The following is a 27,554-nucleotide window of genomic DNA, read 5'->3' as shown; positions in this document are numbered from 1 at the left end:
GCGGGTCGATGCCAGGTTCCATTTTAAGAACGCGGTTGTTCCGTGACAAATACAGACATCTCACCGCTGCGTGCTAATTGATCCTGTTATCAAGGGTTAAAATTTAGCATGTATGTTAAAATACGTAGGCATGCACCTGGTCAGTCTCATTTATTTTGTAACAAAAAAACATATCTAAGCCTACACATTATTGTGTGTTGTTGTGCAAAACACGTTGTCAATCAGGCCAGAGACTGCAAAAAGTCCATTTGTCAGTTAATTTTATTCTGTAGTGCAGTTCTGGACAACTATGAATGATTCATAAAACATAGATGTATAGCACATATTTGTATCTAAATAGTGCTATAATCAGTCAATATACTTTTCTCTTGCAGCTATTTCTATCAATTTTGAATTCTGCCGATGTACTTCAAAAGGTAGATTCACACTCGATCTTACTCATAAACCAAAACAAATCTGTCCATGTCTGCAAAGTCAGGAGGTAGTGCATGATTACGTATTCCACCATAGGTTTAAATTGACCATGCGGCCCTTTCTTTAAGCATTTCAGTTTGATATTGTGCAGTTACTTATCTCACTGTAGCAGATAAAAGAGCACTTGGTTGTAATGGAATAGTCAAGAGTAGTTCACTTGTATATTATACTGTATATTGTCATTGATATCTTTTAGCTAAATTGTGTAAAACAAAATATGACTGGCATTTATTTGAACAGGAAGTTACATTTGCATTAACAGCATAGAAATAAAAATAGCAAATAATATTTTACTCACGGGTATGCCATGCTTTCCTAGATATATGACCTGAAATTTCAGGTCATTTTCCAACATTGTCCTTTAACAATATTCTGTATAAAATCTATTAAATAAACAATCATGTGTGCAATAACATTTAGACTCAGAAAGCAGAAAATCAACATTCAGTTTCACACAAATGGTCATTCTTATCCTCAAAAACAGTATTTTATGACCCAAAAAGGTCTGCTTAGTTATCAGGATTTTTTTTTTTTTTTAAACAACACTTCACAGCCACATCACCACATTGACTTAGCTCAGTTGTTATCAGGCATTTAAATTTGGTTGTAGATGATTTACCAAAGAGCAGAACTGAGCATAAATAAAATATAGACCTGTGATAACTGAGCCACATTCATGACACATGGGGAAGTCGACAAACTCCAGGGAAAAAGTTAATTTGTGCACCTTCAGTAAGTTATGAAACTCAAGATAATACATTCACGCACATGAAAAGAAAATGGATTACAATTCAATTCAATATTCCATTTAATATTCATGACTATGTTTCTTATCCATCTATTGTAAACATGGTATATTTTACCACAGTAGTTTTCTTACATAATTATTCGTGCGTTGCGATGATTCAAACATTAATTAAAAAAAGGACAAAGACACTGCTGGATTGGTTGATTACGTCACGCCAAGGGGATCTCAGTTCTTTGGTCCAGTGGCCCACCTTTACCGGTGTGCTGCTGTGTTGTGGTGGTCCCTGTAGGAAGTGCCATGGATCATCTACTTCCACCCCCTTTCAATCTTTTAGCCTACTGTGGTCCCTCCTGGCCCGTCACAGTAGCTGGTCCCAGTAGCTGATATGTATAGTTATGAATTACTTTTTGTGTGCTGAAACGGGTTCCTGTTCCTCCTCTTGTCTGCCGTCCTTCTCTGATGCAGCTTCAGCCACTTCTGTTCTCAGTCCTTCAAGTTTCATTCCCTTTTCTGGCACTTCCTTTCTTGTTGCTTCACTTTCTGCCACAGCTGGTTTAATATTTTCACTGACGCTCTGTTTCTCATCCCCGGACATCTTCTTTATCCCATCATTCTCATTTTGAACTTTTATTGGAGCATCTTCTCCTGTAAAGAGGAAACTACCATTATTGCTAACATTGTAGACACACGTTACATATTTACTGGAGTTACAAAACGTACCGCAGCTCTTCTCTCCGGGCCCAACACAGTCTCTGTCCTCAGACGCCCGCGACTCTTTATCATGTTCTGTACTATCATGAAAGGGTGCTGGACTTCTCAAATGATGGGCTGTAGTATGCGTGTTGTCAGTGCTGGGGAGGCCGGAGATAGCTGGAGTGAGTGCAGCATCGCCGTTGGCAGCGGAATGTGGATCTGCGTCAGTCGAAAGTGGGGATTTGATAGTTGCTGTGGTTTCTAAAGATGTGGTGGAGGTGGTATCTGCATGGATAGTGCTGGTGTGGGTGTGTGTGGTCTCTGTAGGGTGTGTTTCACTCGAGGAAGTATGGGGAGAAGAGATGTCTGCAGTGGCGGTGGAAGCAGATATGGGCTCAGGGCTCGTGGGCTCTTTAGCCGTTGCACTTGTAGTTGCGGTGGGAGTGGTGGAGCTGGTGACGGGGGGGGCAGAGGAGGCAGGGGATGAAGGGGTGACAGGAGTGTCAGGTGTGGTAGTGGAAATTGCATCAGGGGACAGAGGTGTTGTTTTAGCTGATGATGGTATCAAAGATTCAGAGGTGTGAGAGGTGGTTGTTATGGACTCTCCCAGGACTTCAGGAACCGAGCTAGATGTGGGAGACATGTGTGAAATGCTGGTGGCAGGTGAAGAAGCTACTGCGCTGGCGGGAATGACGTCGCTATCGGTAGCGAGAGAGACGTCAACTGGGACAATGTCACCGGAGTCGAGAGCAGACGGTTTAGCGGAAAGATGTGGTGATGTTGTGGAAATTGTGTTTTCATCTATGGCAGCCGGAAGAGTTTCCAACGTGTTAATGGAAGGCGTAGGAACGGTTGAACCTGAAGGGACAGAGAGGCTTGCAGTTTGGGATTCATAGGGAGGAACTGTGGAAGAATTTGGGGGCTCTGTGGGTGCTATGTTTCCTGCAGGCTCTGTTGGAATACTAGCAGTGGATAATTCTGGGCCACTAGCATTAGCTTCAGGGATCGAAGGTTTGATGCTGACGTCTGTATCACTAGTGGCTGCTGTTGCTGCTGTGGTAGCTTTAGTAGAGTCAGTGCATATATCTGTGTCAGAGGGTGGTACAGTACTTGAAAGGGCTTTTGAGTCAGGGACTGAGGTTGAGATTGTCACAACAGGAGGGGTGGTAGAAATAAGGGTTTGAGCAGCAGTAGCCAGCGGAGCTGCAGTCGGACTCGCTTTAGTGGGTGTGTTTGTCTCCCCTTCTTCTATTTGGGACAGCTCGTTCTCAGGTGTGTTGCGGCCAGATGTTGTGGGGGGGGGGCCAGGCTTGAGAACAGGCTTTGGAAGCAAAGCGGGTTTCCCGGCTGACTCATGCGCTGATACACTTGGGCGAATTTGATGCCTTGTATCTACAGAAGTTGATAAAAATCCAATTTATTGAACCTATCGTAGACACAGGAGCCGATGTGTTTTTGCGCTTTACCTGAGGATGCAGACATTGTTCGTGGTTTTGTGAAAGTTGGTGGTGGCTCAGGTTTACTGTCAATGATAGTACCTGAGACACACAGATCACGTACATGGTATTTTAATCACTACTTCACTGTAATGTCCCCATAATTGGCAAACATACTGAAGAAGGACGAGACCATGTTAAATACCTTCGGATTCGGCTTTTTTCATCTCCCCCTCCTGATTCTGCAGGAATCAAAGACACATGGGAACATTTTCTTTTAAAATAAACAACAGCTACGTAAACCCGGGTGTACTCTCACCTGTGTCTCTTCGGGCTGAGCTTTGGACACTCCGATGCGTTGAAGCATGAGATGAAGCTTCTGTTCAAAGCTATGTTGGCCGTCAAGCGGTTTCTGAAGGCGAAATAATACATGAAATGACTGCGTTTCCTCAAAAACATCCATCCAGTCCTCCATAAATGGCACTCACCTTTGCGGTGTTTCTGCTGTTTGTCGTCCCTGTTGCTGCTGATCCAGACAGCAGAATGAGAGATTGGGACTTCCCCTCTCTGAGAGCTCTGCGTGGAGGCGCCACTTCAGCCCTCAGAGGTGGAACGCCAGACGCAGGTGTCTCCTGAACAGCTGTTTCACTCGTGACACCGGGGGGAGGCTCTTTCCCTTTCTCTTTTTCATTTTCCTTGTCGTGTTCCTTCACCTTGTCCTTGTCTCTTTCTTTATCCCTGAGCGGGCGGATGAAGTCGGCGATGGAGGCCTTTTTGGGGCGCCCCTCCTGGCTCGCTTCGGATTTGAGGGCTCGTCTTTTTTTGAGTGTAAAGAAATCTCCAAGCTTCCTCCTGAGTGTTTTTGTCGGGGGTGGACATGGGGCAGAACTGGCAGGAGCCACTTCATGGACTGTGATGGTTTCCTCATCTTGTTTTTTTCTACACGAAGCACATTTGAAATCAATATAAATCTTTTCTATAATGTGAGAGTATGGGAAGCGTATAAGAGAACGTAGCGTAGCATACTCACAGTGCATCTGTTGGAAGCACTTTCTTAGTAAAGAACTCTTCAACTCCTTCATCAACCCTCCCCATGAACTCGAGGCCTTCATTCTCACTCTCAATTATTGTCTCCTGAATAAAAGACACATTTACAGAGAGCAGGTTTGCACTGTGGACCACTGATGCAGCAGAGCATAAGGAACTTTACATTACATAACCTACACCTCTGTAAAACCCACACACCTCGGCACGAGTGTCTCTCCTTCCTCTTAAGCTGTTTTTTGGTTTGAATCTCTCATTCAGTCATGCTACAAACCAGCCTCCGGAGAGCCGGTTGCTCAGTAACGTACAATGGGGGCGCGGCGTCACCGGATTTTACATTAGAAGGAAATCAAGGTAGCTGATTTTACCAGGGCACAAAATGTGACATAGAATTTGAAGCGATTCCCTGCCACAGCATCCTGATAAAAACGGGTGTCCCCGGGTACAGATGGCACCAAGGTAACCAAGATGAAGAGAGCTACCGTCACGTGACATTCTGCCAGGGGAATTGTTGGAATATTGTCTCTCTGGCCACTGGCTCCAAGGGAGTGACTCAATGTCTGAAGCTTAATGGCTCTATGACAACACGATCAACTCATCAAATGTGAACCACATGTTCTCCTTTCACGCAGCAAATTTAAACCAACAGCAGCTCTTCTCTGAGATGCAGCGAGGAGACATTCATTCAAATAGCGACTGCAGGTTCTTCAAGGAGCCGGTGGCTGGTACAATAGGACTGCCTTATTCAGGCATCTTTCCCAGTAACCCCCCCCCCCCCACACACACACACACACACACACGTTCTTCCCTTCCCCCTGCCTCTCCCCTCTTTACCCTAGTGCCTCTCTCTTCTCTCACTCCCTTCCATTTTCCATCTTCCCACACGCGCGCAGGCACGCACGCACGCACACACGCCTTTTTCCCCTCACAATCCGTCTACACTAATCCTCCTTCACAGTACCTGCGGTCTGCTCGGACGGTAGTTCAGTTTCTGTCGGTGGGGTCTCGGTCTGCTCTGGGTGTAGTGCCTGAGAGCTGGTCCGCCCAATGGCAGCTCCATTGGGGAGACACTGCACGCTGTTGCTGTGGAGCTCTGTTGCTGAGGCGCCGTTGCTAAGTGCAGGAGCACCAGCAGTATGTAATGCCTCCACTGTGGTGGGCGGGGCCAGGCTGACGAGACTGACAGATCTGACAACAGAACCTCGCCCCCCCCCCTCCCCTCCCTGCCTCCCCGCCTCCCCCCTCTGAGAGGGAGACCATGAGAAAAAGATGGTGATAAAACCAGAGGAAGCAGAGAAAAGGACTAATAAAGTGACCGTGCATGCACGTTCTTTCATTAATATCCTGAAAAGTCAGTCTGTCCAGAAATACCCTGATAAAAATCCATGAAATGGGGAAATGTTTCACTGTTATGTAACAAATTAATAATTTATTTTATATGCGAACAAAATGGTTTGAAACTCAGTAAGTGGAGGACTGAGCTGGTAGCTTATTTTAGAACTAAACATTACATGGACACACCCATACTCTTAAATTTGGAGGTGACATTGAGGAATGTAGTTTACATAACACTCAAATGCCTCTAAGAAACCTTCCCTAAAAGACTTCTGAGACTTCAGATTAGACCTGCACTGCAAGGCCACAGCCACCATTTCCTGAGGTTTTTTCCTCGTTGGTGAAAGAACTTTAATTTGTATTCCTCTAACAGTGCGACAATCTCTCTGCATATCAAATAGACTGCCTCTGAAAAGAATGTAATGGGAAAAATGTTGTAATTTGCTCCACATTTTTGTACTATCAGAGGCCCAGATTTCTCTTAAAGTCACAAACAAGTTTTAACTTAATCCTTATCAATAGTCTGTTCCAGCAAATTTAAACGGCAATAAACAATTACAGTTTTCTTTCAAATCTTGGGTTTTACATATTTTAAACAATTACTGATACTTTGAAGGGTTTGTTAGGATACTGGGCTAGATAAAGTGAGCCATATTCTACCAAATATACACTAAATGCTGACTAAACTACCCCCTCACCACAAATTTAGTTAAAGAGCAAATTGGTCTCGCCAGGGTTTATACCGAGTGCAGGCTTTTGTAACATTCACTCTAAAGGACCAACCAATAAAAGGTAATTCTTAACAAATTCAGCACTTGTTCTAAGTAAGAACAGAAGAGCAGATTTATAGTGTTCAGCTTTACTAAATATTTAAGATCTTTAATTTGTGTCACAATCATTGTTTTTCAGACATCTAATCACTGTATGATGAAGCGGGGCAGTCTTTTAAATTAAGATTAAGGGTGTCAACCTATAGTTCTGCAATGATGAATTTAGTGCTCTTTAGGAAAGGAAAAAAAAACATACACAAAGTCTAAACACAAGAAGTTTTCTGTATATGTTTGTCTTTTCCAGGCACAAAGTAGCCAAGTTCCAAATAGTTTCACATACCTCTACTTAATAAGGACATTTGGAAATGTATATAACATGCCAATGTATACACTGAGCTAAATTTGGTAAACTGTTTAAAAGAAAATAGTGACGTGCCACTAACGCACCATTTAAACAATACTAAGAAATACTGTAAGACTTTCTGAGAAAAACAACAACCCAGAATGCAGTTAAATGGTAAAAGTGGTGTCATATTGTGCAGCTGTTAAAGTTTAAGCACGGCAGATTCCATGCACACTGCAACACACACCAATGTCTGCAGCTGCAGCGTATGGAACGCTCAGCATAACGCGCAATCTGAAGTCTATCTGCATTCACGGGGGCCACTCTCCGCAGTCTATACGGCCCCCTGCCGGCCAACGTCCGCAATTGTTCCCACTTTCAAAATGTGCCTTGCAACCCCCAGTGAGAATCTGACTCCGCATCATTCCATGTGTTAAAATCACACTAGTACGAAAACAGTGCAGCTGAAGAAAAACCTAAACATTTGGCGCGCGCTCGTTAGATGTTAGCATTGTTTTGGCCGTATTTACAGACGCCACGCCCACGCCTGGATTCAAATCTGGCGCCCATCTCCACGAGCCACGGCGTGTCCACTCCCCTTTAGTCTTTTTGGGTGATGATGTGCGCATGCGCAGTCGCTCTTATTGGCCGCCATTTTATGTTAGGCCCTCTCTTCTGAAGCGGGAGAAAATTATTAGCGTGGCGCTAAGTAAGTTCAAACGACCAGAAGCGGATTGAAAGGAACGACCGCAGACGGCGACCTTCCAACTGAATATAGAGAGGGAAAGAAGCAGCCGGGAGTAAGTGGAACCTTTACTTTTCCTCTAAACACGGAAACGTTTTTGTAGGATCTGTCGTCGGCCTCTAGGTGTCACGGTAGGGCTTACCGCTCAGGCGGCTGGCGGGGGGTGTTTGTCTCCCTCTATCGTTGTCCAAAATGCACTAAATCAGTCTATAAACTGTAACTCCGGGTCTCAGTCGTGCATTTTCGTGGTTTTGATTGATATTTCGGGTTATCTGCACCGGGATGCTTGTATTTCGTAGTGTTTCTGTTTTAAGTTTGTTCAGGCCTGACGTCCATTTTATCGAGCCCTTTGTTTCCTGTTTTCAGACGTACTCGTGCCTCCCGAGTTAACCCAGCAGCCAACACGAGTTTCTGTTCGGCGGCTCATCGCTTTACAAGTGCTTTGCTTTTAGACAACCGCATTAACGGGGCGCCGATGAGCCACTGGTAAAACACAAGTCTTCAATGCAGCCGCGTACCACACACGGAACCATTGTGGGTCGCCCGATAGGCACTTCTTTAATAGCAACCATACGGTCCATCAGCGTTTAAGTTGATCGACACGGGTCAGCACGGCGAGGCGGTTTATGACGCCTTAAGTTTATTTCGCCGCGGTGGTGCCGTGTTGATCGCGCCCAGCAACCATCTGTTTGAACTAAACGCGAAAGGAAATTAAGTTTCATCCCCCGCGCTCACTACTTGAGACGCCCGTCAAAATATGCTAGTTTGTAACCTTCTCCAGGTGGCTGGTCGTCGCATGATGTAGCGTTAAGAATACCCAAGAAAAGAGCTACTTCTTGGTTCTGTGAACGAAACAGTTGTAAGCGGTCAATTCTTGAGCCTTATTTTACAGTCCAGTTACTTGATTTTGGTTGTACTTAATAAGCTCCCTCGTTTCAATTTTTTAATGTAGGGTTTTACTTGGCTTTCGCCATGGAGGATGATGTTGTATCCATGGAGACCACCCAGGCTGATGGAAAAGTCTTGCCAGAAGGTGGGGATGCTTTGATACAGGGAGCAGCCATAGCTCCACAGGCAGAGGTAACTGGTAATATGGAGATGATGGTGATGGATGCTCTGGACCCAACTCTGCTGCAAATGAAGACTGAGGTGCTGGACGGCGGCGGAACGATGACTGTTACTGGTGGAGATGAGGGTCAGATCATAACCCTCCAGGTTTGTGTCAACACTATCCTAGCTAATTCTGGGACAACGGTCATCGTGTTGCAGTGAAAGGTCTTTATCTTTCTCTACCTGATTGGTCCTTTTGTGCAACCTAGGTGGTCAATATGGAGGAACAGGCAGGAGCGGCACTGGGTCTTGGTCAGCTTCAGCTGGTCCAGGTTCCTGTTACAACAACAACTGTTGAAGGGCTTCAAGCCACATATGTCGATACATCAACCACTAACAAGGATGCAGAGCCAGTTATTTGCCATACTCTTCCTTTGCCTGAAGGATTTCAGGTAAGAAACTGCTCAAAAGCACAGTTTTATATGGTTTACTCTAACTCCTTGTCTTTAAAAAAAGAAGTTTACTGTATGGTGCGCTTAATTATTTAAATTCAGGTGGTAAAGGTGGGTGCCAATGGTGAGGTGGAGACTGTTGAACAGGAAGAGCTCCAGGCAGCCCATGAAGAGCTTCAAGGAACAAGGGAAGAGGAGGAGGAGGAAGAAGAGGAGCCAGCAGAGGTGGAGCCAGTTGTGTCCCAACAGGAAGATCCAGATTGGAGCAAAGACCCAGATTACCAACCAATTACTACTGTCAGGAAAGGGAAGAAGGGAAAAAAGAGCCGCCTGCGTTATGGGGAGGGGGATCGTGATATGGATGTCTCCGTTTATGACTTCGAAGAAGAGCAACAGGAAGGTTTACTGTCCGAGGTTAATGCAGAGAAGGTTGTTGGCAACATGAAGCCACCAAAACCCACAAAGATCAAGAAAAAGGGTATGACGTGACATTATTTCGTGCTTTAAAGTAACACCATTGAGGACGAGAGTGTTGGATATGGTTTTATTTACAGGAGACATGTATTCATTCATTCATTGCTTTCTTGTGTGCAGGCGTGAAGAAGACTTTCCAGTGTGAGCTTTGTAGCTACACCTGTCCAAGGCGTTCCAACTTGGATCGACACATGAAGAGCCACACAGATGAGAGGCCACACAAGTGTCACTTGTGTGGACGAGCATTTCGAACAGTCACGCTGCTGAGAAACCATCTTAACACACACACAGGTAATTTTAACTATGCCCCTGTGGTGATGGTGGAGGCCCTGCAATACTCATTTATATTCAATATATTGGTTGTTGAACGAGTTGGTGGATATCAGGATATTGGGTCCTGGTTTTCGTTCATTATTCATCTTTCAATACGGGCCTTTGACAAAAACCTGCGCATAAAACAAACATTTGTTTTTGCCTTTTGTCCAGGCACCCGACCACACAAATGCACCGATTGTGACATGGCGTTTGTCACCAGTGGCGAGTTGGTCCGTCATCGCCGATACAAGCACACGCATGAGAAGCCATTCAAGTGCTCAATGTGTGACTATTCCAGTGTGGAGGTAAGTGGTAACGTAGTTTTCAGTATTGACCAGTCACAAAGTGCTCGTTTAGCATGTCCTGTTTTTGTCTCCCTGTTTTTAGGTAAGTAAGCTGAAAAGGCACATCCGCTCTCATACAGGAGAACGACCCTTCCAGTGCAGTCTGTGCAGCTATGCCAGCAGAGACACTTATAAGCTGAAAAGGCACATGAGGACACATTCAGGTACACTCATATCTTCACTGTCTACAGAAAAACCCATTTATCCTCAGTTGAGGAACCCTGTCAACGAGTTTGCTCATTTCTGTTGCAGGTGAGAAGCCATACGAGTGCTATATCTGCCATGCCCGTTTTACTCAGAGTGGCACCATGAAGATGCATATTCTGCAGAAACATACAGAGAATGTGGCCAAGTTTCACTGTCCACACTGTGATACCGTCATCGCTCGCAAAAGTGACCTTGGTGAGTTGCATCCTGTCCCTGTTTTGTTGCTAAAATTAGCAGAATACAATTGTTGGACTGAAGTTTAAAGCCACACTGCCAGCAAAAAATGAGAAGTTTCTCCTGTTTATTTGTCTTTTACTGCCTCTTACAGGTGTTCACCTGCGAAAGCAACATTCATTTATCGAGATGGGAAAGAAATGCCGCTACTGTGACGCCGTCTTTCATGAGCGCTATGCTCTCATTCAGCACCAGAAGACCCACAAAAACGAGAAGCGCTTCAAGTGTGACCAGTGCGACTATTGCTGCAGACAGGTGTGTTGAGTGTGGAAGGTCGGATGCATGTGAAGCGTAGGTTGGTAACGAACCCCTCACTTTGGTCGTGTCTAGGAGCGCCACATGATAATGCACAAGCGCACACACACAGGAGAGAAACCATTTGCCTGCAGCCAGTGTGAGAAAACGTTCCGACAGAAGCAGCTTCTGGATATGCACTTCAAGCGGTACCACGACCCCACCTTTGTGCCCACCGCCTTTGTGTGCAGCAAGTGCAGTAAGACCTTCACCCGCAGGGTACGGCTGCCTTTGAACCTTGGTGCTTGTGAATACAGAGGGTCCGGACTCTTATTAACCGTGTGCTCAACAGAACACCATGCTGCGTCATGCCGAGAACTGCATGGGAGATGTGGAGGACGAAAATGGAACTCCAACCCCCAAAAAAGGTCGCCGGGGCAGGAAGAGGAAGATGCAGTCCAGGAAGGATGATGATGATGACGACGATGACGACACAGGTGGTTTTAAGCATAACTCTGTCGGTCCCGTTTGAATCTGGGCAAAGAATTGGTCCGTTTGTATTAACATGAAAGCCCTTTACTCTCAGAGCCCGATCAGGAGGACATGGATGATGAAGATGAGATGTTGAGTGAGATTGAAGTGGAACAGGCTCCGCCGGTTGTCCCAATACCCGCCCCTGTGGAGCCCCCAGTTAAGAGAAAACGTGGACGTCCACCCAAGAACAAGCCGGCGGGTGAGTTTCAAGACCAGCGTCACTGGTCGTAAAAGCATTTTCATCTTCTAGTAGCAAAAATTAACCTTTTTTTTTTTTTTAATGTGTTTTTTTTAAAAAAAAATTTCCCAGCTGCCGCCATCATCCGCGTGGAGGATGAGGTCACCGGAGAGGTGGATGACATCATTGTGAAGAAGGAGGTCGGCGCCGACCAAGATGACCAGGAGATCTGCAACGAAGAGGCCGTAGAGCAAGTGGTGGTTGGTGGAGGGAAATCGACCATTCAGATGGAGGAGTTGGCCCAGGAAGAGGCCGCAGCACAGGAAGTGCCGCTCTCTGAAGCCCCCCCTAATGGAGATCTAACCCCTGAGATGATACTCAGCATGATGGACCGGTGATGGATGCAAGCGTCAAATCTGTAAACACGCGTCTTGGTTTTAATTTTTTTGAATTTAGGATTACAAATGCTTGCATCCTAAAGAGAAATAAACATCACTGTTGTAATTTAAGATTTCATTTTTAATCATGTATTGAGACTTGGAAGAGTTAAAAAAGATTTTTTTAAGGATTTGCCTACCAAAAATACTTATTTCAGTACATTGGTGTTTGGGGTGGCTGTAATTGAGCGCAGTATTTTTACCCTCCTCATTGTTGCCTTTAGTGTTTAGACTTCAAAATTCTGCATGTGGTTTTACAAAAGTGAACAGGATAAAGTTTCTCTGCTCGTCCTCACGGTCTTATTTTCCACCTGTGTCTTTGGGTTTAAGTAGGTGGTGGTAAACTCATCGTGGGCCTTTTTTGTTGTAGTTCCAGTATTCACGCCCTCCCTGTTCCTTAGTTCCAACGACTACACCAAATATTATTTCATTGTTGGCAGAATGAGCTACTTTCAGGGCGACGATACTGCCGTTAATGACAGCCACGATAAGATAAGAAATATTTGATTTTTGATTTCTTTATTTTTAAGCCTATCTAGTTTTAGAAGCTTAATAGACGCTTATCTTATGCTCCTTTCTTGTTACTGTAACACCATAGATGATGCATATGTACTAAACATTGTCACTGATAAGTTCAAGGAATGACTGTGTGCTGTTCCCTTGTGTAGCCATTTACGTTCCGGTTGTTTTCCTTTTTGTATCATTGGCAATGCAATGCTACGTAGCAGCTTGAATGATATTTTAATAACTGTGTGGCAGCGAGACCGGATGTATGACTGCACAACCAATAAAAAGTAGATACGGACTCGGCTCCATTTAATGTTGGGAAGTAGTGGATCAAATAGCGATTTGACTTAAAAATATGTTTGTTCATTTGAGAATATAGGTTTCTAATATACATCAATGCGTCTTCAGTTAACGCCAGGTTCGGATCTAATGATTAGGTTCTGGATGACCCGCTGTGTTTTGAATAAAAGTGGAGGAAATGCTGACATGTGACGTATCACATGAATTCGCATGATATTAAAATGAATCCAATTAACTGTTTCACGGTCCTTCACACGATATCAAAAATGTCCCCAGAAACGCTTAAAACATCTTGATTTGACGTGTCCGTATCTCTATAACGTTGGTGAAGTGAGTTAAACCTCGTATTTGTTACTTCTAAAGATGGTTGTAGAGCAACACTTTTCCAGCTGCGGCGTCTTTTTTTTTTTTTTTTTTTTGCCTCTCCCACTTAGCGGCCCCGACCTACAAACTCCTGATTCCGCCGCAAATAGCTGCTAAAATCCAACCGACGCTCGTTTACTGTCCCCCCGTGAGAGCTGCTGCCTTTTTCTGCTTCGGAAACATGTTTTTCCCTCATCAGTTTCTCGCTGGCGTCGCCGGCTAAAGCCCCAACAACCACGGAGAAAACAGTGACAGACCAAGGAACATCCTTGTTGCCACAGCAACTAACCACATATTATATCCTGTTGGGGGAACAAAATTTCAAAATAAAAGGTTCTCAGCGAACGCAACATTCTTAAACGCATACGTTTACATTTTCTTATTTTAATCTAGCAACCAGTGGATGCGTCGGCAGACATAATTTAAAAGATACATTTGATGAAATATTATGGGATTGTATTGATATTTAAAAAAATCCCTTCCCATTTCTACGCTAAAAAATATGTATATAATGAAATATTTAGTAAAACTACACAGTGTTGCCCACTGTTCAAAAAGTTACTTAAAAATAAAGCTGTCATTAATACAAACATTTGAACACACCAATTGGTTATTGTAGGGTCACTGCACATTTTCACAAACACTATTGTTTATTTTTTCTGTTCCATACAGTTGAAAATAAAAATGTAATAAATGTTGGGACAAGCTTTAGTTCCCGAGCTGTGATGACGCGTTACATGGATGGTGTTTTGCATCTATGAATCTACTTTTATGTTTGATAAGTGCTCTATACTGTATTTGCCGGTAATAAATTAACATGGTTGCTCGAAGTGATGTGTTTTTTAGGAAACATTCAGAAACAGGAATAATCGCTTCCCACAATTACTAATAATGTAATATAATGCACTAAACTTCGAGCTTAAAAACGACTGTTGCTTTGCAACAAAAAATATAAATTCACACACTCGAACTCGACATCGGATTAAAGAAACAAGAAAAATAGTGGTACATACGGAATGTGACATTTTATTTATGTTTATGATATTTCTTTCCTTCTTTTTATACATTTTAACACGATCGCATCTTCGATTCTTTGGTGCAGCAAAAATCTGCCATAACCTCTCTTTTCGCGTTTCAGTTCGTGCTTTTAAAGTGAAAATCCCCGACAGGAAGTGACCTCCGGTGACGCCCGCTAACTTCATGGTGGACACAAAAAAAACTGCGAAATCAGGGAGAAGGACAGCGCCCAGAATAACTGTGAACCGCCGCTAACTTCGTACAGCATCGCGTTGGAAATGAACCCACAGTCTCTTTCTGCGTGTTGTCGGACAGTAAGACAAAGGTAGGCCGCTAAAATTTCCACCGGCAAAGTCACAACCTGGAGCCCGTTAATTTCCCCCCCTCCCCGGGCACGAGACCAGCCGACGTGAAGTTGCTTTCTTGTGATGTTGTTGGACTTATGTCCGCCCGCTGGCGTCCCCCGAGGACAGTCCTCTCTGTCCGGGCGCTTGGACGCTAGATTTAAGTTGTTAAAACGGCTGGTGGGCCTCGGGGGAGCGGGCGGGGGGGGGGGGGGGGGATCCTGACTTTTTCTGTGGCATGTGATGGGGGCCGTGGTGGGAAATGTGCGGAGTCCAAAACCTGGGCCGGGCCGACGGTGGACAAAGTTCCCGCACTGAGCAGCGAACGTGAGCCGAGCTCGGCCGTGATGTCTTGGTGTGTTTATCCGCCTCGCCGGCCTAGTGTCGCCCGGGAGGCTAATCCAGTAATCTGGCATGGAGGTGGGTCCATTGTGTGGTATCACCATCCTTCTGCCGCTCCTCCAAGATCCACTCGGACCCACGGTGTGTGTGTGTGTGTGTGTGTGTGCGCGCGTGTGTGTGTGTGTGTGTGCGCGCGCGTGCTTTGATCGGCAATATTAAACACTTCCAGAAATGGTAATGTTTCATCCCAAATCCTCTCCATACCTGTTGTGTTTGAACTTTTGCGCAGGGGTTAATCTGAAGTATTTTTGAGATTAAAATTTGTCCTCCACAGCGATGCCCCGCTGAGTCGTCCCAGACGTGTCCACGAGCATCTTGGATGGACCACTGGCCGACCTGTGGTCAAACAACTTTCACTATAAGGGGAAACAGACTACTGTAAAAAAACAAAAATCCCCAGTCTTGTGAGGGGTTTGGAAACAGTGTCCTCTTTGTTCCTTCTGCCCCGGGAGGGATTAATCGGAGTTAATGATCTCCAATTTAAGGAACAGATCAAAGCACATCTGCTTTCGCTGAGCGACCCGCTGTTTTTACCACACGTGTAGGTGTTGTGTTGGGGTGTTCTGACCCCCGTCAGGGTCCAGGGTCCAGGGCTGGGCTCGGCATGTGTTGAGATGTTCTGTTCTGTCATGGCACACGGTTGTTGAGCCTTACGGCCACGCTTTAACCCCGGACAACTGTCTGTAATCCTTCAGCCAGGTGCGTCCCACAGCCACGTCCATGCTGGGGGACGGGGACAGAGGACAACGTCTCGCGCTTGTATCAGCTGTAGTCTTCCTCATCATATCAATCCCATATGTGCACCTTCCTCTATTAGGCGCAACAAGTGGGTCGCGTCCTCTTGTAACAAGGCTTCACCTTTGCACTAATTTGGGTGCAAATTTAAGACACAGAACGTCTTTTTTTCCCCAGTTTGTGCATCTTAATGTAGTTTCGGCTCCTGCTTGACCGATTCGGTATGGTTTAAGCCTGTAATCTCTTTTGTGACAAGATTAGCTGAGCCACGACCCTCTACCCTCCATGGTTTCCCCTGCTTATAGCATCATGCTAATCCGCACGTTTAATGGCTTTGCTCGCGGTGGAAAAGGGTCCGTTTATACGCCCTCGCACACAGAAGAGCACCGCTTTTATGTTCTCGGGCCGCACTTCTCTGTAGAATTTCCTGTGCATAGTCGGCCATGAGACTTCCTGTGCTGTTGGATCTGAGGGGGGGTGGAGAAGCGGGGAAGGAAAGAGCACAGAGGCAGACGCTGACTGTATTGCCAACTGTTGTCACTGGTGGCCACTGCGGTCGCGTCCATGCTGCTCGGCGCCTCAGACCTTCGACAAAACGTTGCGGCAGAGGAAGCAAAGAATTTACGTCCTTTTTTTCCCCCCCAAAATATTCCTTTGGTGGCGTCTGTCATTTTAAGAATCCTTGATAATAACAGGGTGGTGTCGCAGCCACGGTCAGGTACAGTGAAGAATGGAATAAAGAGGGATGTTTAGGTTTGAAATGTCTTCTGTCTCTGTAATTACAGGACATGTCCTTGTGTTTGTTAGAGCCACGGTGCCTCACTAAAGTGTCCCGGCATGTTGCAGTAGTGACGTTTCCTCCGTATTCAGCAGGTGAGCAAAACTCCCAGATTATTGTGAAGGATTTATCAGCAACGGGGCCGTGTTTGACGTCCGTTCTCCGGCACCGTTTGATCCCAGAGAACTGTGCCTTGTAAGGAAGCAGGATGTTCACAGGCTCCACCAAACTACCCCCCACTAAAACCCCCCAGCCTGAGCGGCTGGATGAAGTGTATGCGGCCCTACGCAGAGGCTTACAGTGAGTACACGCATCCCAGCGACTCCAGTGCATCCCTCAATACGCTGCATTAAAACGGGTGTCGCTGTCAGGTCCTACCTGCAGGTCCACCAGCTGGAGCTGGAGAGTCTGGGTCAGCAGATCAGAGAAAACAAGAGGAACGGCCGTCTGGTGAGACCCTCACGCTGCTAAACCAGTCACACAAGTGTAGATCCTTCAGGACCAGGCTGCAGCTCTTCCAGGCCTCAGCCAGGACATTGATTCGATACTTTATGATGCTAAATGCTTCTAATCTTGTTTGTTTTGCAGGGGTCTCTGTATGAGCTGGATAAGGTAGGTTTGACTGGCGTGTGTGGTGAGCGCAGGGCGTTGAAACCATGGGGAATGTAAAAGAGACCAAGGTCAGTCATGCACTTTGTGTTCTCCACAGCAAGTAAAAGCCATCGAGAGGTTTATGCGTCGTCTGGAATTCCACCTCAGCAAGGTGTGTATGTGGAAATATGTGTTTCCGTTTTGAGGGGTCAGATTCTTCATAAAAAACATTTTTCTTTTTAATTTGCAAGGGGTTGATGTTATCACAGACTGAGGGGCGGTTCCTCAGTTTCTTTATCTCTTTCTTTTGGTATCTCCTCCTCTGTTATTTAGCTTTGGCTTCCTCCCATTCTCCACTCATTTCCAGTCCAGCAGGTAGCTCTTAAGAGATGGAAAATCTTTGAAACTGAAGTCACAACTTCCTACTCACTGATTAAAATTCTTTGCAAAGACGCAAATATGACTCCGGATGAGTCATGCTCGGGCATAGAAATGCTTTGTTGCTATGGCTAATCACGAAACGCTCTGCTTCCCCTCTCCAGGTGGAGGAGCTGTATGATGCTTACTGCATACAGCGGCGACTGCGCGATGGCGCCAGTAAGATGGTGGCTGCCTTCAACTCAGCAACTGGCAGCAGGGAGGCCAGAGAAAGCCTGAGTGAAGCCAACAAAGGTTACAAGGAGTGCACGGAGGTAAATGATGGCTGTGAGGCCAACGCACGTGACGCGTGTTATTTACATTTAGGGCTGGAACTGGCTGCTCTGTAGTGATGAGCAACGCTTGACCGTGCTTTTCTGTCGCTGTCTGCAGCACATGTGCTCACTGGAGAGCGAATTTGAAAGTCAAATGGGAGAATTCCACGTCAAGATGAAGGGTAAGCTACGCGCCTCTTCAGTCTCCTCATGGCTCCGCTCTGCCTGTTCCTCCTCGTCTCAGTTTCCCCGTCTTCATTTTCAGGCCTGGCTGGTTTCGCACGTTTATGTGCAGGTGACCAGTATGAGGTAGGAAATGCACAGACCCTGACACCCGAGAGACGCTGCATCCTGCTGCATCTCATCTGTGCCCCCCCCCCCCCCTCGCCACCCCATAGGTTATAATGCGTTACGGGCGGCAGCGGTGGAGGCTACGGGGCCGCGTGGAAGTCAGTAACAAACAGATTTGGGACAGTGAAGAATACATCTTTCTGCCTCTGGTCACCGAATTGCTGTCAATCAAGGTAGTGATCAGCCTCACTGGGGGGAGGGGGGGGGGGCTCTGTCACATCTCCTTTGTTTTAAAAAGAAACGCCCGTTTCTCCTTTTGTTTGTGAGGTGACGGAGCTGAAGAGCTTGGCCAATCACGTGGTGGTGGGGAGCGTGTCCTGCGAAATGCTCGACCTCTTCTGCCCGCTTCCCCAAACGCTGGCCGTGGACATCAATGACCTCGGGACGGTGAAGCTGAACCTGGAGGTCACCTGGAGGTGCCGAACCCTACGACCCAACCCTCCGTGTTCGACGCAGCCGGCATATGTTCCACGCTCTAAGGCTTCCTTTTCTTTTTCAGCCCGTTTGATAAAGATGACCAGATCTCCTCCAGCAGCACAGTCTCCAAACGGCTGCTGTCCAATCAGAGCCCTCCCGACACACCCTCCATGCGGGAGCAGGTGTTTTATGTGAGTTGCCTTTAAAGAACCCGGAACACGATGACATCACTCCGTATTTGCTGCCCTGTTGTTAACCGATGGCATCATTGCTGTCATTTCACTGGCTTGTTGTGTTTCAGCTGTTTCCCCACTGCTTTGTCTGTTGTGGTAGCACTGGCACGTGTGAGGACACTCACAGGGGACCGTGTGTTAGAGCGCTCGCTAACAGGAATGGCGAGCACGCTGCCCGGAGGATGAATGATAGAAGTAGAGAGACCTGCGATAACGGCAGCATGTATGAGCGCAGCTGTGGTCCTTGTAGCTGTTTGATAGTGGTTGAATAGAGCTCCCCTGTGTTCCTCCTCCTCCTCTCTTCACACGGCGAGCTGCCACTTGGTGGAACAGGACAGAGCGGCTCGCTCTTAGAGGCCTTCGGTGGCACGGTGGACGAGAGGGCCTGCTTGAATTGAGAAAACAGTGCGACACTTCGATTCTCCGCTGTGCTCTCGGTGTGTTGGGATGTAGACGTAGCTGTAGTTTATAGTTTATATAAAGAACAGCTCTTTCTGTCCGTGCACTGCTTGTGTTGAACGTCCTGTCTGCTCGGCTGTGGAAGGACAGAAGATCCACCCGATGAAAATCTCCCACCATTTTTGAAGAGAGTGACGGACGCTGCTGTAGTTGTGTAGAGCTCTGTTGTGGTTCTGCCCATAGTTGAAGTTGTGCAGCAGCCAAAATCACCGCAGTGACTGTTGATGTTGAGCGTGAAAGTGGACCAAATGATCAAAGTCTATCAGTCAACAGATCTGATTGGGGATCGTTGGACAGATTAATTGATCAGTCGTATTTTACACGTTTGGATACGTTTTTGTAACCCGAGTGATGCTTCATTGTTTTTTCACCATCTTTGTTTCTAGTCTCTGCTGAAGCGACAGGGGGAGATGGAGAACGGGACAGTCTGGTCCAACTCCTCCGAATCGTCCGACGACTCCTCCAGTCCTGCTCTGGCCCATCACGCTCAGAGGCTGACGGCCTCCAACATGCTGCAGACCACCCTGACCAGTCAGCTGTCCTTCACGCCGCACAAGTCCAGCGCATCCACGCCTTCGCTCTCCTCTAACCAGGAGGAGGACGAGACGGAGGCTGGCGAAGTCTTCTCTCAGGCGGACCCTGTCCCCAACGGCCATCTGCAGACCGGCTGCCCTCATGTTGGAGACAGAAGTACAGACTGTGCCTCTGCTGACGGGGTGTCCGTCCAGTCAGCGGACCTGTCCGACACCTCGGCAGACCTGAGCTGCTCTTGTCCCGACGTGTGCTGCGTGCCTCCTGGATCACTGATGGCCGTACAGGAAGATGAAGCCGAGGACTCGCCACCGCAGAATCCGCAGAGCGAAGCGGAGGACAGCACCACTAAAGCAACCGAGGGACACCAGGGACAAGCAGCCACAACTAAGGAGTCGGTCCGGGAGGCCGAACAGCCCGAGGAAGCTTCTCCAGTGAGCTGCTGCATTAATTCTTACAGAGGTCTGACATCACTATCAGTGTTTGACATGTGTTTCTCCTCTAGGTTCCTTTTCCCACTTCGGTTAGTTTCACTCTGGAAGTGGAGACAGCCCTGGAAAGTTTTGACTTTCTCAACTGTGCCGACACTGATGAAGAAGAGAACAAAGATGAGCAACAGCAGGAAGACAGAAGTCAGGAGGAGGAGGAGGAAAAGGAGGAAGGGGAGGAGGAAGAAGGGGACAGAGAGGAGGGGGAAGGAGACGAGGACCAGGAGGAGAAAGAAGAGGAAGCAGAGGACGAAGAGGACGATCACCACCGAGAGAAGCAGGAGGAAGAGGGGTCAGAGGAGGAGGAAGAGGACCGTGAAGGGCGAAATGGAGAGAAACAAAATAAAAAAGAGGAAGAGGACATTTATTCTGGCGGAAGGTCAGTTTCATGGTTTCAAAATATATCTACATGAGAAAGATGCTGACTTTTACAGAGGTTATAGAGGTTCTTCTCCCTTTCGTGGCAACTTTTCCTGCTCAGAATAATCTGTTGTTAGTCGACCCACGAAGGGACAAAACGGACAAAATCGAACTTTTTCAATGGAAAAATTCATTTTAGTGCGTGAGGGAGGAGATGGAGGCAGACTGGAGACGTGTTGTCCTCACTGCGTCCAGGGTCTAGTCCCCATCAGCTGGTCTGCTCGAGGATTCACCTCGGTCTTCTCATTGTGTCCCTGCAGCGACGATGACGACGCCGGCAGTCTGGACATCCTCATGGAGGCTCCAGAGGGATTCCGGAACTCGGATGAAGAATGTTTCTCTGAATCACAGGTAAACCAGAATGAAAACCTGAAACCTGTCGCGGAACTTTTTGTCAGTTCTGCCGTTCCTTCGTGGCTCTTCAATAGGAATCCAGCGTGGAGGACGTTCAGGATTTGGTGGAGATCGAAATGCCCGATCACCTGGAGGGGCGCGGCGAGGACGAGGGAGCGGGACAACCTGGTGAGAGACGACCGGACGCATGTGCAGTTATGTCTCACAACCATTTCCACAAGAACACTTGTGTTTAATCCTTCAGGAGGGAGCGCATCACAAGACCAGGGCGAGCGTCCCTCCACCCCCGGCCACTTGGCCACGTCCGTCTTCTGAATGACCACCGCCAAACCGTTCTTCCCACTCCCATCGCCGTGTCCGTCTCACCTTTGAAGGCTTAGAGGCCGTCGAGGACGTTCTGTTGGAGCTCCGACAAACAAGCTTTTCCGCCGGAGCAGAGCTTGTGCACGTGTTTGCCTTGGGTGACCTCATGACTGAAGCCCTTCATCTGCCAAAACCAGGAGAACATCCTGCAAAGTGGTCACCAAGTCCTCACACACTCCGAGTTGCCTGGTTTAGTTTACGCTTTCACACACGGTTCCAAACTGTCATGTAACTGTAAATGTTTCGGGAACAGCTAAACGCGGCCTTTGTTTTTGTTGTGTATTTCAGAAGGAATCCAATCTTTTTTTTTTTTAATTGGTCAGAATTCAGTAAGTGGATTTGTTCATTTCTTCTCATTGCCAGTATTTATGGATATGAAGCTCTCATAAAGTTGCCAGTGTTACTACAGCCCCCAGCTCCTCCGCTGTGGTAGGAAGGACGAGACTCCGTCAACACGCCACTTTTGTCTCCACGTGAATAGAGCTGTAACGCCGCCATGAAGTCAGAGAAAACGAACGGGTGTTAAAGAGAACCGCCTCGGAGTGCCGAAGTTACATGTAGGGAGCCGCGCAACGTTAACAGAATATTAACTTTTGAGAGGTCGGAGCCAAGCTGAGTTTTTAGACGTAATAAAAAATAATTGTCTGCAGTGTTCAAGTCTATTTAGAAATGCATGTGTAGCTGCCTTCCACTGCCAGCACGTGTCTGAAACACTCCACTGATGGTCCAAGTGTGTGAGCTCGGCTTCTGTCACATCTGTGCACAGGCGCCGCCCGACCCCGCGCTACTTTTTCCAAAATGTCTCGCTTTAATGTCTACAAATGCCTCATCATTCAGAAAGTGCCTCAAGCGAAGAGATGTAAGGTTTAAAGGCAAGAGATGAGTGTTTATTTTCTGATATACTTTGGGTGTGCACAACAAAAGATACTCACTGTTTCATATAAAGAATTGTATATGTCTTGAAAATGTTTATGTCCAGAAATGTTTAAACTTTATAAAGTTTTCTTTGAAATGACCACGTGTGTTGGTGATGGACACGTCAGGGATCATCTGCATGTTAGGCAACATTCAAACATTAACAGGGTTAATTCAGCTAAGATTACAGCAGAACATTAACTATCACCTGAACAACGTGGACGGATAAAACAAAATGTGCACATTTTGACTGACATTTGAACTCCAGTGTGAAACAAAAATGACAATATTGTGTTAAACGATCGTTTAACCCAGCAAAGAGATAAACCTGAACAACTCGTCGCAGTGCATGAACACCTCACATTAACATCCGTATAGTAAAACACAGTCAACTCAGAACAGCCTCCTCCACGAGGCTTCGATTCCATTTAAAAGCAGGGCGAATGTACTTGTGCACGTCCCGTTTTCATCAGGACGTGCACGTGCTGAGCGGCTGCTCCATGGAGCCTCCCTGCTGCAGTAACTCCTCACCGAGGCCCCCCCGGAGTGCAGCGTAATCTGGCAGCTCGGCGTACTGTAGAGCCATCGCTGCAGACACGTACGTCCTAAGAGCACCTGCACGGCCACACACACACACACACACACACCACACACGTGAGCGGCATAAACACACATTTGTTCTGTGACAGTTAAAAACAACCAGAAAAAACATGCAAACTCACTGGAAACTCTCTTCTTCCCAAAACAGTGACTCAGCAGAGCAGGGACATCCTCCATGTACCTAAAACAATAATAATAATAAATGATAGTTCATCAGGTTGTGTGTCTTCCACGTGCTGAAGCATCCTCACCTCTGCTTCACTGCTGCCACCTTGTCTGGGTGAGTGAGGCCCGACCACGGCAGCGTCCCCGTGTGCCAGTGCAGCATGCAGTACGCCAGCGACTGCAGGTCGCTGCGTCGGGACGGAGCTGAAACGACATTTATCACCGTTGAGCTGCCGATAAACCACATCAACGGAGGACACGGAGAAGATGGAAACGCTGTATGTGTAATTGTTTACTGACCATCATGACACCTTTAAACTGTCACTGTCTATGTTGCGTAAGGATGCCGTTACCATGGTAACCAAGGCCCGTTTTCATAGTTTCAGAGTTGATGTATGTGCATGTTTTATTCTGGGATGGCGCACCTGCTCCCTTATGCGTGTCCAGGCTGATGAACTCGAGGGCGCCCTCGTGTGGCGTCTTGCTGTCCTCGCGGTACTCTACATGTTTCCCCCCTGGACAGAACCTGAAAGCGTGGCAGTATCCGACCAGAAATATCTAAGCACACCCAACAAACGATGAGTTGTCAGCCATAAAACGAAGGTTTTGGGGATAACCGAGTTCTTTAAAGGAATGTTCACCTCCGTTTTGCCTCCGTCCTGGATATAAATGTTCTCTGCATTAACATCAGCATGAACGTACTCGTTGGTGTGGATATAATGCAGGACATCTAACTGCGGTTGATCAGAAAATAGAGCGGAATCAAGATATGCGTTTAGTGTACTGAGACTTTCGGGATTGCACAGACGGACACCCACTATTCTACAGGCGAGCTGAAGAACAGTCGTTTCTGACAGAAGCTTCTTTTCTTCCTCCAGAAAAGACTGCAGAGACCCACCCATGTTGGAAAAAATCAGAAACCTGTAAAATAAGCAGCAACACATCAAAGTTAAAGAGGTCTTCTCACACAAAAGGGATCAAAACGAGGATTCGCTTTGGTTCCAAACCTGTAAGAATCAGCATGGAGACCAAAACCAACACAAAGAGGAATGCCCAGAAAATCCATCTTGTTTTGTTTAATCCACTTTTCCACTAAGGAGAAAATAAAAATTCTATTAGAGTTTTGCTGCCATAAATGAGTGGTAGTGTTCCAACTTTACTCGATCCGTTTGTGGTGGTGCTGAGCGGGAAAAGGTCATCACCTGATGCAGGTTTGGCTGCTCTCTGCAGAAAATTCTGCTCATTGAAAATTCTCCCATGTTTAGCTCCCTATTGAGAAAAAGAAAAGGTTTAATCAGGACCTGGGAAACTCCAGATTAAAGAATAAAACACCAATAAAGGGTTTAACTGTAACCAGGATTTACCAGTTTGAGGATATGTTTCGATTCTTTGGAGCCGGATCGCGAAACTGAAAAGACGGAAAGCAGTGAAGACGTCGCTCAAATGTGGATCTTTGCCAGATTTTTTTAGTCTGACCTTCGTAAATGACCTCTGTCGCGCTCTGACTCAGCAGTTTCACTAGCGTCCATCTCCTCCCTGTGGTGTCGCTCAGCTCCTCACCTTCCTGCAGCGGCGCTACCGCGGGCGCATATTTCACCTTCTTGGCTTTGTTTTTACCTGCAACAAACAAGTCACCGGTCAGAAAGAGCCGAGCGCCTGCAGCTGGAAGCTTTCTTTCCTCTGACAGGTCACACGACAGCCTGCGTTTGACTTTTAGCAAGTTAACTTATAAAGTTATAAAGGGATTTTAAAGAAATTCTCATGAAATCATCACAGGCCAAAGAAGACACCAGTAAAATTTGGATTCCGTAGATTTGATCTTCCAAAGATCAAAGGTGATGATCAAAACCAAGAGGCTTTCAACCCACTATGGTACATAGCCTTTGAAGTCACACTGTGCTTGGGGGAGGTCTGGGAACTCTGGGAATGTTGTCTCCAGTATTGTGTTGCAGCATAAAAGGAACGGTACAGGAAGTCATTCCTGCCGTCCGCCATCACTCTATAATTCATCCAAACACAGTCAATAACAATTGTATAATGTTTATGTTGTAATATTATTTCTATATTGATGTATATATGCCTATAATGCTTATAATATGTATATTATATTATGTATATTTTATATATATATATGCTTATAATATATGCTGTATATATGCTTATAACGTTCTAATCTTATTTGTATTTTATTTATTCTATTTCTATACTTTGTAAATGCAAAACCTGCACTACAGTTATATTAATCCCCTTTAGGCTGCTACTACAATTAAATTTCCCTACGGGGATGAATAAAGAACATCTTGAATGTTGAATCTTGAGTAAAAAAAAGCTTTTGTTCACCTTTAAATGGAGACTTTGGGCTCTGCAAAGAAGTTGGAGAAGAGCTGACGTCTACGGTTGATTCGCTGGCTTTTTTGTCGATTTCGCTCAGGTTCCTGGTCTCAACTACCTGCTTCACAACAGGGCTGGAGACTTTCGCTTTTCCCTTGGCTGGGATGCAAACGCAGCCACAGTGGAAACAGATGAGAGATGTCAGAAAATATAAAACAGGGAGCGATTTTCAGAGGGACTTTACGGCTGTGTGGTTCCGCTCACTGGCTCGAGGGGACCTCTTTGCTGGGGACGTCGGCCACGCTGAAGCCACCATCCCTGGAGCTAATAAAGGCGTGACGACATTGGGCTTTGAAGGAGATGAAGGCAACGCCACACTATCATCTGTTGACAGAAATCAGCATTTCTGTTCCAGGCAGACACCGAATGACCCCGCCCAAATGGCCACTAACGTCTGAAAACAAACCGTTAGTTTCCCGTCTTAGTTACCGTCATGCTGGTCTCCTCTGGCAGGACCACCGGGGGGGACCCCGGGGGGGACCCCGGGGGCTGCGGTGGCCTGAGAGCCCAACTTTGCCAGGCGGAGAGAGTTTCGGGTCTTTTGCAGCGGAGAACGAGCTGTAACTTGACTCAATGCGGTAAAAGTTTGGCCTGTGAGACAAAATCAGTGTTTTCCTGAGGTCTATAAACGCACACGATTCGGGTGACGCTGAACATGAAAGCATCGTAAAAATAATCACTTTTTCCTTCGGTGAGCCGTGGGACGGGACCCGGATCCCGGCTTGTTTTAGCAGCAGCTCCCTCATCCTTTTCGGGGGAAGACAACCCTAAAGCTGTCGCCACTCCCGCCGCAACAGGTCCATCATCCGGACACGGTAGTCTCTCGCCACATGATGGACAAAATTTAAAGTCAGGCTGCAGCTTTGAGCCACACTGGGGGCAGAAATGAAAAGGCATCTGCAGGAATAAACAAACGCTGTCGGTTGTTGGACTGAACTTCCGTTGGGCGACTTACTGCGTCACTTCCTGTTTCCTCTAACTGGAGGTGGTTGGTTATCGGTGTTCGCTGGAATCACTTACCGTTAACTACTCTGCTATATTCTAGTTAGTTGCGTACAAAAAGTTTACACTAATACACAACTCACATTTGACATTGGGATATTTTGATCCGCCGATTCTACTTCTATCTCTGTTTCGCCATGTGTCTGCTCAGCGTGTGAAATGCTTAGTTACTCTTCTGCCTCCTTTAGAGAAGGGAATAGGTGCAGAAAGTGCGGCTTATTTATGGCTCTGGAGGCGAGACTGGGCCAGTCTGAGAGGGTTCCGCAGCCTGGAGTTGACTTAAGTTGAAGCCAGGAGCTGCAGCTAGAAGGTTCTGTGACTTCTTATCTGACTTGGCCCTCAGAAGAGATAAAGTCATTATTATTGGAGACTTTGACATCCGTGTAGATGTTGTAAATGACAGCTTTAGAAACGGCTACTTAAGTCAGTTTGTTTCTTCCAACAAATAAATCAACCAATTCATAGCTTCAACCGCACCCTTGATCTAGTTCTGACTTACGGTGTTGAGGTAGAACATGTCAGTGTTCCCTCAGAACCCACTCCTGTCAGACCATTCTTTGATCACTTTTACATTTATGATTAATGCTGTAGCTAAGTTTAAGGAAGTGATCCCTGTGCTGATCCCAGGACCACCGTGTGTTTCCCCAGGGATCAGTCATTATAATCTGAGCCCTGCTGAGGTCGACTCTATTGCTGAAGGTGCAGCAACCTCACTGAGAATCACGCTTGATTCTGTTGCCTGCCTGAAAAAGAAAACAGTAAACCAGAGGAGGTGTGGCCCCTGGTATAATTCACACACCCTCCTCTCTTCTCTCCTCCCCCACTCTCTATATCCATCTTCAGATATCACTGTGACCTCTGACCCCACTGACCCACTCAACTCTTATGTTAACTTACAAATAACTGCATTTGTGTGTGCGGTCCTGGGCCTCTTCAAGGAGGTGCTAAAGTATGACGACAGACATTCCGATGTCACACAAAGTGCACGCCTGCCACTCTGTGGCTGTGGTCAACTTTAACCCGTATATAGTCGATCAAAGCCCCTTGGCCTTGATAATTAGAGGAGAGAGTCAAGAGTCAAAGGTCCTC

At 46.6% G+C, this 27,554-nt stretch overlaps 4 protein-coding genes across 8 annotated transcripts; 2 read left to right on the top strand and 2 right to left on the bottom strand.

Moving 5' to 3' along the window:
* Window positions 1-631: 631 nt before the first annotated feature.
* LOC105417303 (uncharacterized protein PB18E9.04c-like) lies at window positions 632-5,541 on the bottom strand. The gene is made up of 8 exons (XM_011610360.2): window positions 5,357-5,541; window positions 4,382-4,485; window positions 3,840-4,290; window positions 3,671-3,763; window positions 3,557-3,593; window positions 3,382-3,453; window positions 1,943-3,307; window positions 632-1,867 (listed from the first exon to the last, which is right to left on the bottom strand). Exons 1-8 carry the CDS (start codon window positions 5,453-5,455, stop codon window positions 1,623-1,625), a joined length of 2,466 nt encoding a protein of 821 aa, XP_011608662.2. The 5' UTR covers window positions 5,456-5,541; the 3' UTR covers window positions 632-1,622.
* A 1,941-nt stretch (window positions 5,542-7,482) lies between these two features.
* Window positions 7,483-12,852, top strand: ctcf (CCCTC-binding factor (zinc finger protein)). 3 transcript variants are annotated; one of them, XM_011610323.2, is made up of 14 exons: window positions 7,483-7,643; window positions 8,370-8,447; window positions 8,541-8,803; window positions 8,908-9,090; window positions 9,193-9,568; window positions 9,685-9,855; window positions 10,051-10,184; window positions 10,267-10,387; window positions 10,476-10,625; window positions 10,759-10,919; window positions 10,995-11,177; window positions 11,251-11,395; window positions 11,485-11,631; window positions 11,743-12,852. In XM_011610323.2, the coding sequence occupies exons 3-14, from the start codon at window positions 8,561-8,563 to the stop codon at window positions 12,006-12,008; spliced, it is 2,280 nt and encodes a 759-aa protein (XP_011608625.1). In that variant the 5' UTR covers window positions 7,483-7,643; window positions 8,370-8,447; window positions 8,541-8,560; the 3' UTR covers window positions 12,009-12,852. The 3 variants fall into 3 exon arrangements, with proteins under 3 accessions (XP_011608625.1, XP_011608624.1, XP_029701953.1); XM_011610322.2 differs by lacking the exon at window positions 8,370-8,447; XM_029846093.1 differs by lacking the exon at window positions 7,483-7,643 and having other exon boundaries at window positions 7,691-8,447.
* A 1,526-nt stretch (window positions 12,853-14,378) lies between these two features.
* Window positions 14,379-22,407, top strand: LOC101075166 (rho family-interacting cell polarization regulator 1-like). Of its 3 annotated transcripts, none has more exons than XM_029846799.1 (17): window positions 14,379-14,559; window positions 16,523-16,588; window positions 16,676-16,793; window positions 16,865-16,943; window positions 17,082-17,105; window positions 17,203-17,256; window positions 17,627-17,776; window positions 17,895-17,958; window positions 18,042-18,085; window positions 18,175-18,300; window positions 18,395-18,543; window positions 18,627-18,735; window positions 19,623-20,201; window positions 20,273-20,634; window positions 20,936-21,026; window positions 21,104-21,197; window positions 21,274-22,407. In XM_029846799.1, the coding sequence occupies exons 3-17, from the start codon at window positions 16,702-16,704 to the stop codon at window positions 21,342-21,344; spliced, it is 2,088 nt and encodes a 695-aa protein (XP_029702659.1). In that variant the 5' UTR covers window positions 14,379-14,559; window positions 16,523-16,588; window positions 16,676-16,701; the 3' UTR covers window positions 21,345-22,407. The 3 variants fall into 3 exon arrangements, with proteins under 3 accessions (XP_029702659.1, XP_029702658.1, XP_029702660.1); XM_029846798.1 differs by having other exon boundaries at window positions 16,501-16,588; XM_029846800.1 differs by lacking the exon at window positions 14,379-14,559 and adding an exon at window positions 16,415-16,433.
* On the bottom strand, window positions 22,258-26,572 carry vrk3 (VRK serine/threonine kinase 3). Its single transcript, XM_011610321.2, has 15 exons — window positions 26,549-26,572; window positions 26,144-26,360; window positions 25,893-26,054; window positions 25,668-25,787; window positions 25,413-25,562; window positions 24,549-24,689; window positions 24,437-24,480; window positions 24,275-24,341; window positions 24,080-24,164; window positions 23,891-23,993; window positions 23,714-23,806; window positions 23,498-23,630; window positions 23,159-23,276; window positions 23,030-23,088; window positions 22,258-22,922 (listed from the first exon to the last, which is right to left on the bottom strand). Exons 1-15 carry the CDS (start codon window positions 26,555-26,557, stop codon window positions 22,777-22,779), a joined length of 1,647 nt encoding a protein of 548 aa, XP_011608623.2. The 5' UTR covers window positions 26,558-26,572; the 3' UTR covers window positions 22,258-22,776.
* Between the last annotated feature and the right edge of the window lie 982 nt (window positions 26,573-27,554).

Source organism: Takifugu rubripes, chromosome 13, assembly GCF_901000725.2.
Source record: "Takifugu rubripes chromosome 13, fTakRub1.2, whole genome shotgun sequence".
NCBI classification, from domain to species: domain Eukaryota; kingdom Metazoa; phylum Chordata; class Actinopteri; order Tetraodontiformes; family Tetraodontidae; genus Takifugu; species Takifugu rubripes.
The sequence above is the reverse complement of the archived record's forward strand: the minus strand, read 5'-3'. Positions and strand labels throughout refer to the sequence as shown.

What these genes read in the sequence shown, in the direction of transcription:
- LOC105417303 (XM_011610360.2), bottom strand. Translation starts at nt 5,455, where the DNA reads ATGGAGCTGCCATTGGGCGGACCAGCTCTCAGGCACTACACCCAGAGC. An exon ending in GAAAAAAGCCGAATCCGAAG is followed by an intron (nt 3,454 to 3,556) that starts GTATTTAACATG and finishes TGTGTGTCTCAG; the next exon opens with GTACTATCATTGACAGTAAA. An exon ending in GCCCGGAGAGAAGAGCTGCG is followed by an intron (nt 1,868 to 1,942) that starts GTACGTTTTGTA and finishes TCCTCTTTACAG; the next exon opens with GAGAAGATGCTCCAATAAAA.
- ctcf (XM_011610322.2), top strand. Translation starts at nt 8,561, where the DNA reads ATGGAGGATGATGTTGTATCCATGGAGACCACCCAGGCTGATGGAAAA. An exon ending in CACAAAGATCAAGAAAAAGG is followed by an intron (nt 9,569 to 9,684) that starts GTATGACGTGAC and finishes TCTTGTGTGCAG; the next exon opens with GCGTGAAGAAGACTTTCCAG. An exon ending in TGACGACGATGACGACACAG is followed by an intron (nt 11,396 to 11,484) that starts GTGGTTTTAAGC and finishes CTTTACTCTCAG; the next exon opens with AGCCCGATCAGGAGGACATG.
- LOC101075166 (XM_029846799.1), top strand. Translation starts at nt 16,702, where the DNA reads ATGTTCACAGGCTCCACCAAACTACCCCCCACTAAAACCCCCCAGCCT. An exon ending in ATTCCACGTCAAGATGAAGG is followed by an intron (nt 17,959 to 18,041) that starts GTAAGCTACGCG and finishes CTTCATTTTCAG; the next exon opens with GCCTGGCTGGTTTCGCACGT. An exon ending in GTGCAGGTGACCAGTATGAG is followed by an intron (nt 18,086 to 18,174) that starts GTAGGAAATGCA and finishes GCCACCCCATAG; the next exon opens with GTTATAATGCGTTACGGGCG.
- vrk3 (XM_011610321.2), bottom strand. An exon ending in ACGGCTCACCGAAGGAAAAA is followed by an intron (nt 26,055 to 26,143) that starts GTGATTATTTTT and finishes TTTGTCTCACAG; the next exon opens with GCCAAACTTTTACCGCATTG. An exon ending in CGAAACATATCCTCAAACTG is followed by an intron (nt 24,342 to 24,436) that starts GTAAATCCTGGT and finishes TTTTCTCAATAG; the next exon opens with GGAGCTAAACATGGGAGAAT.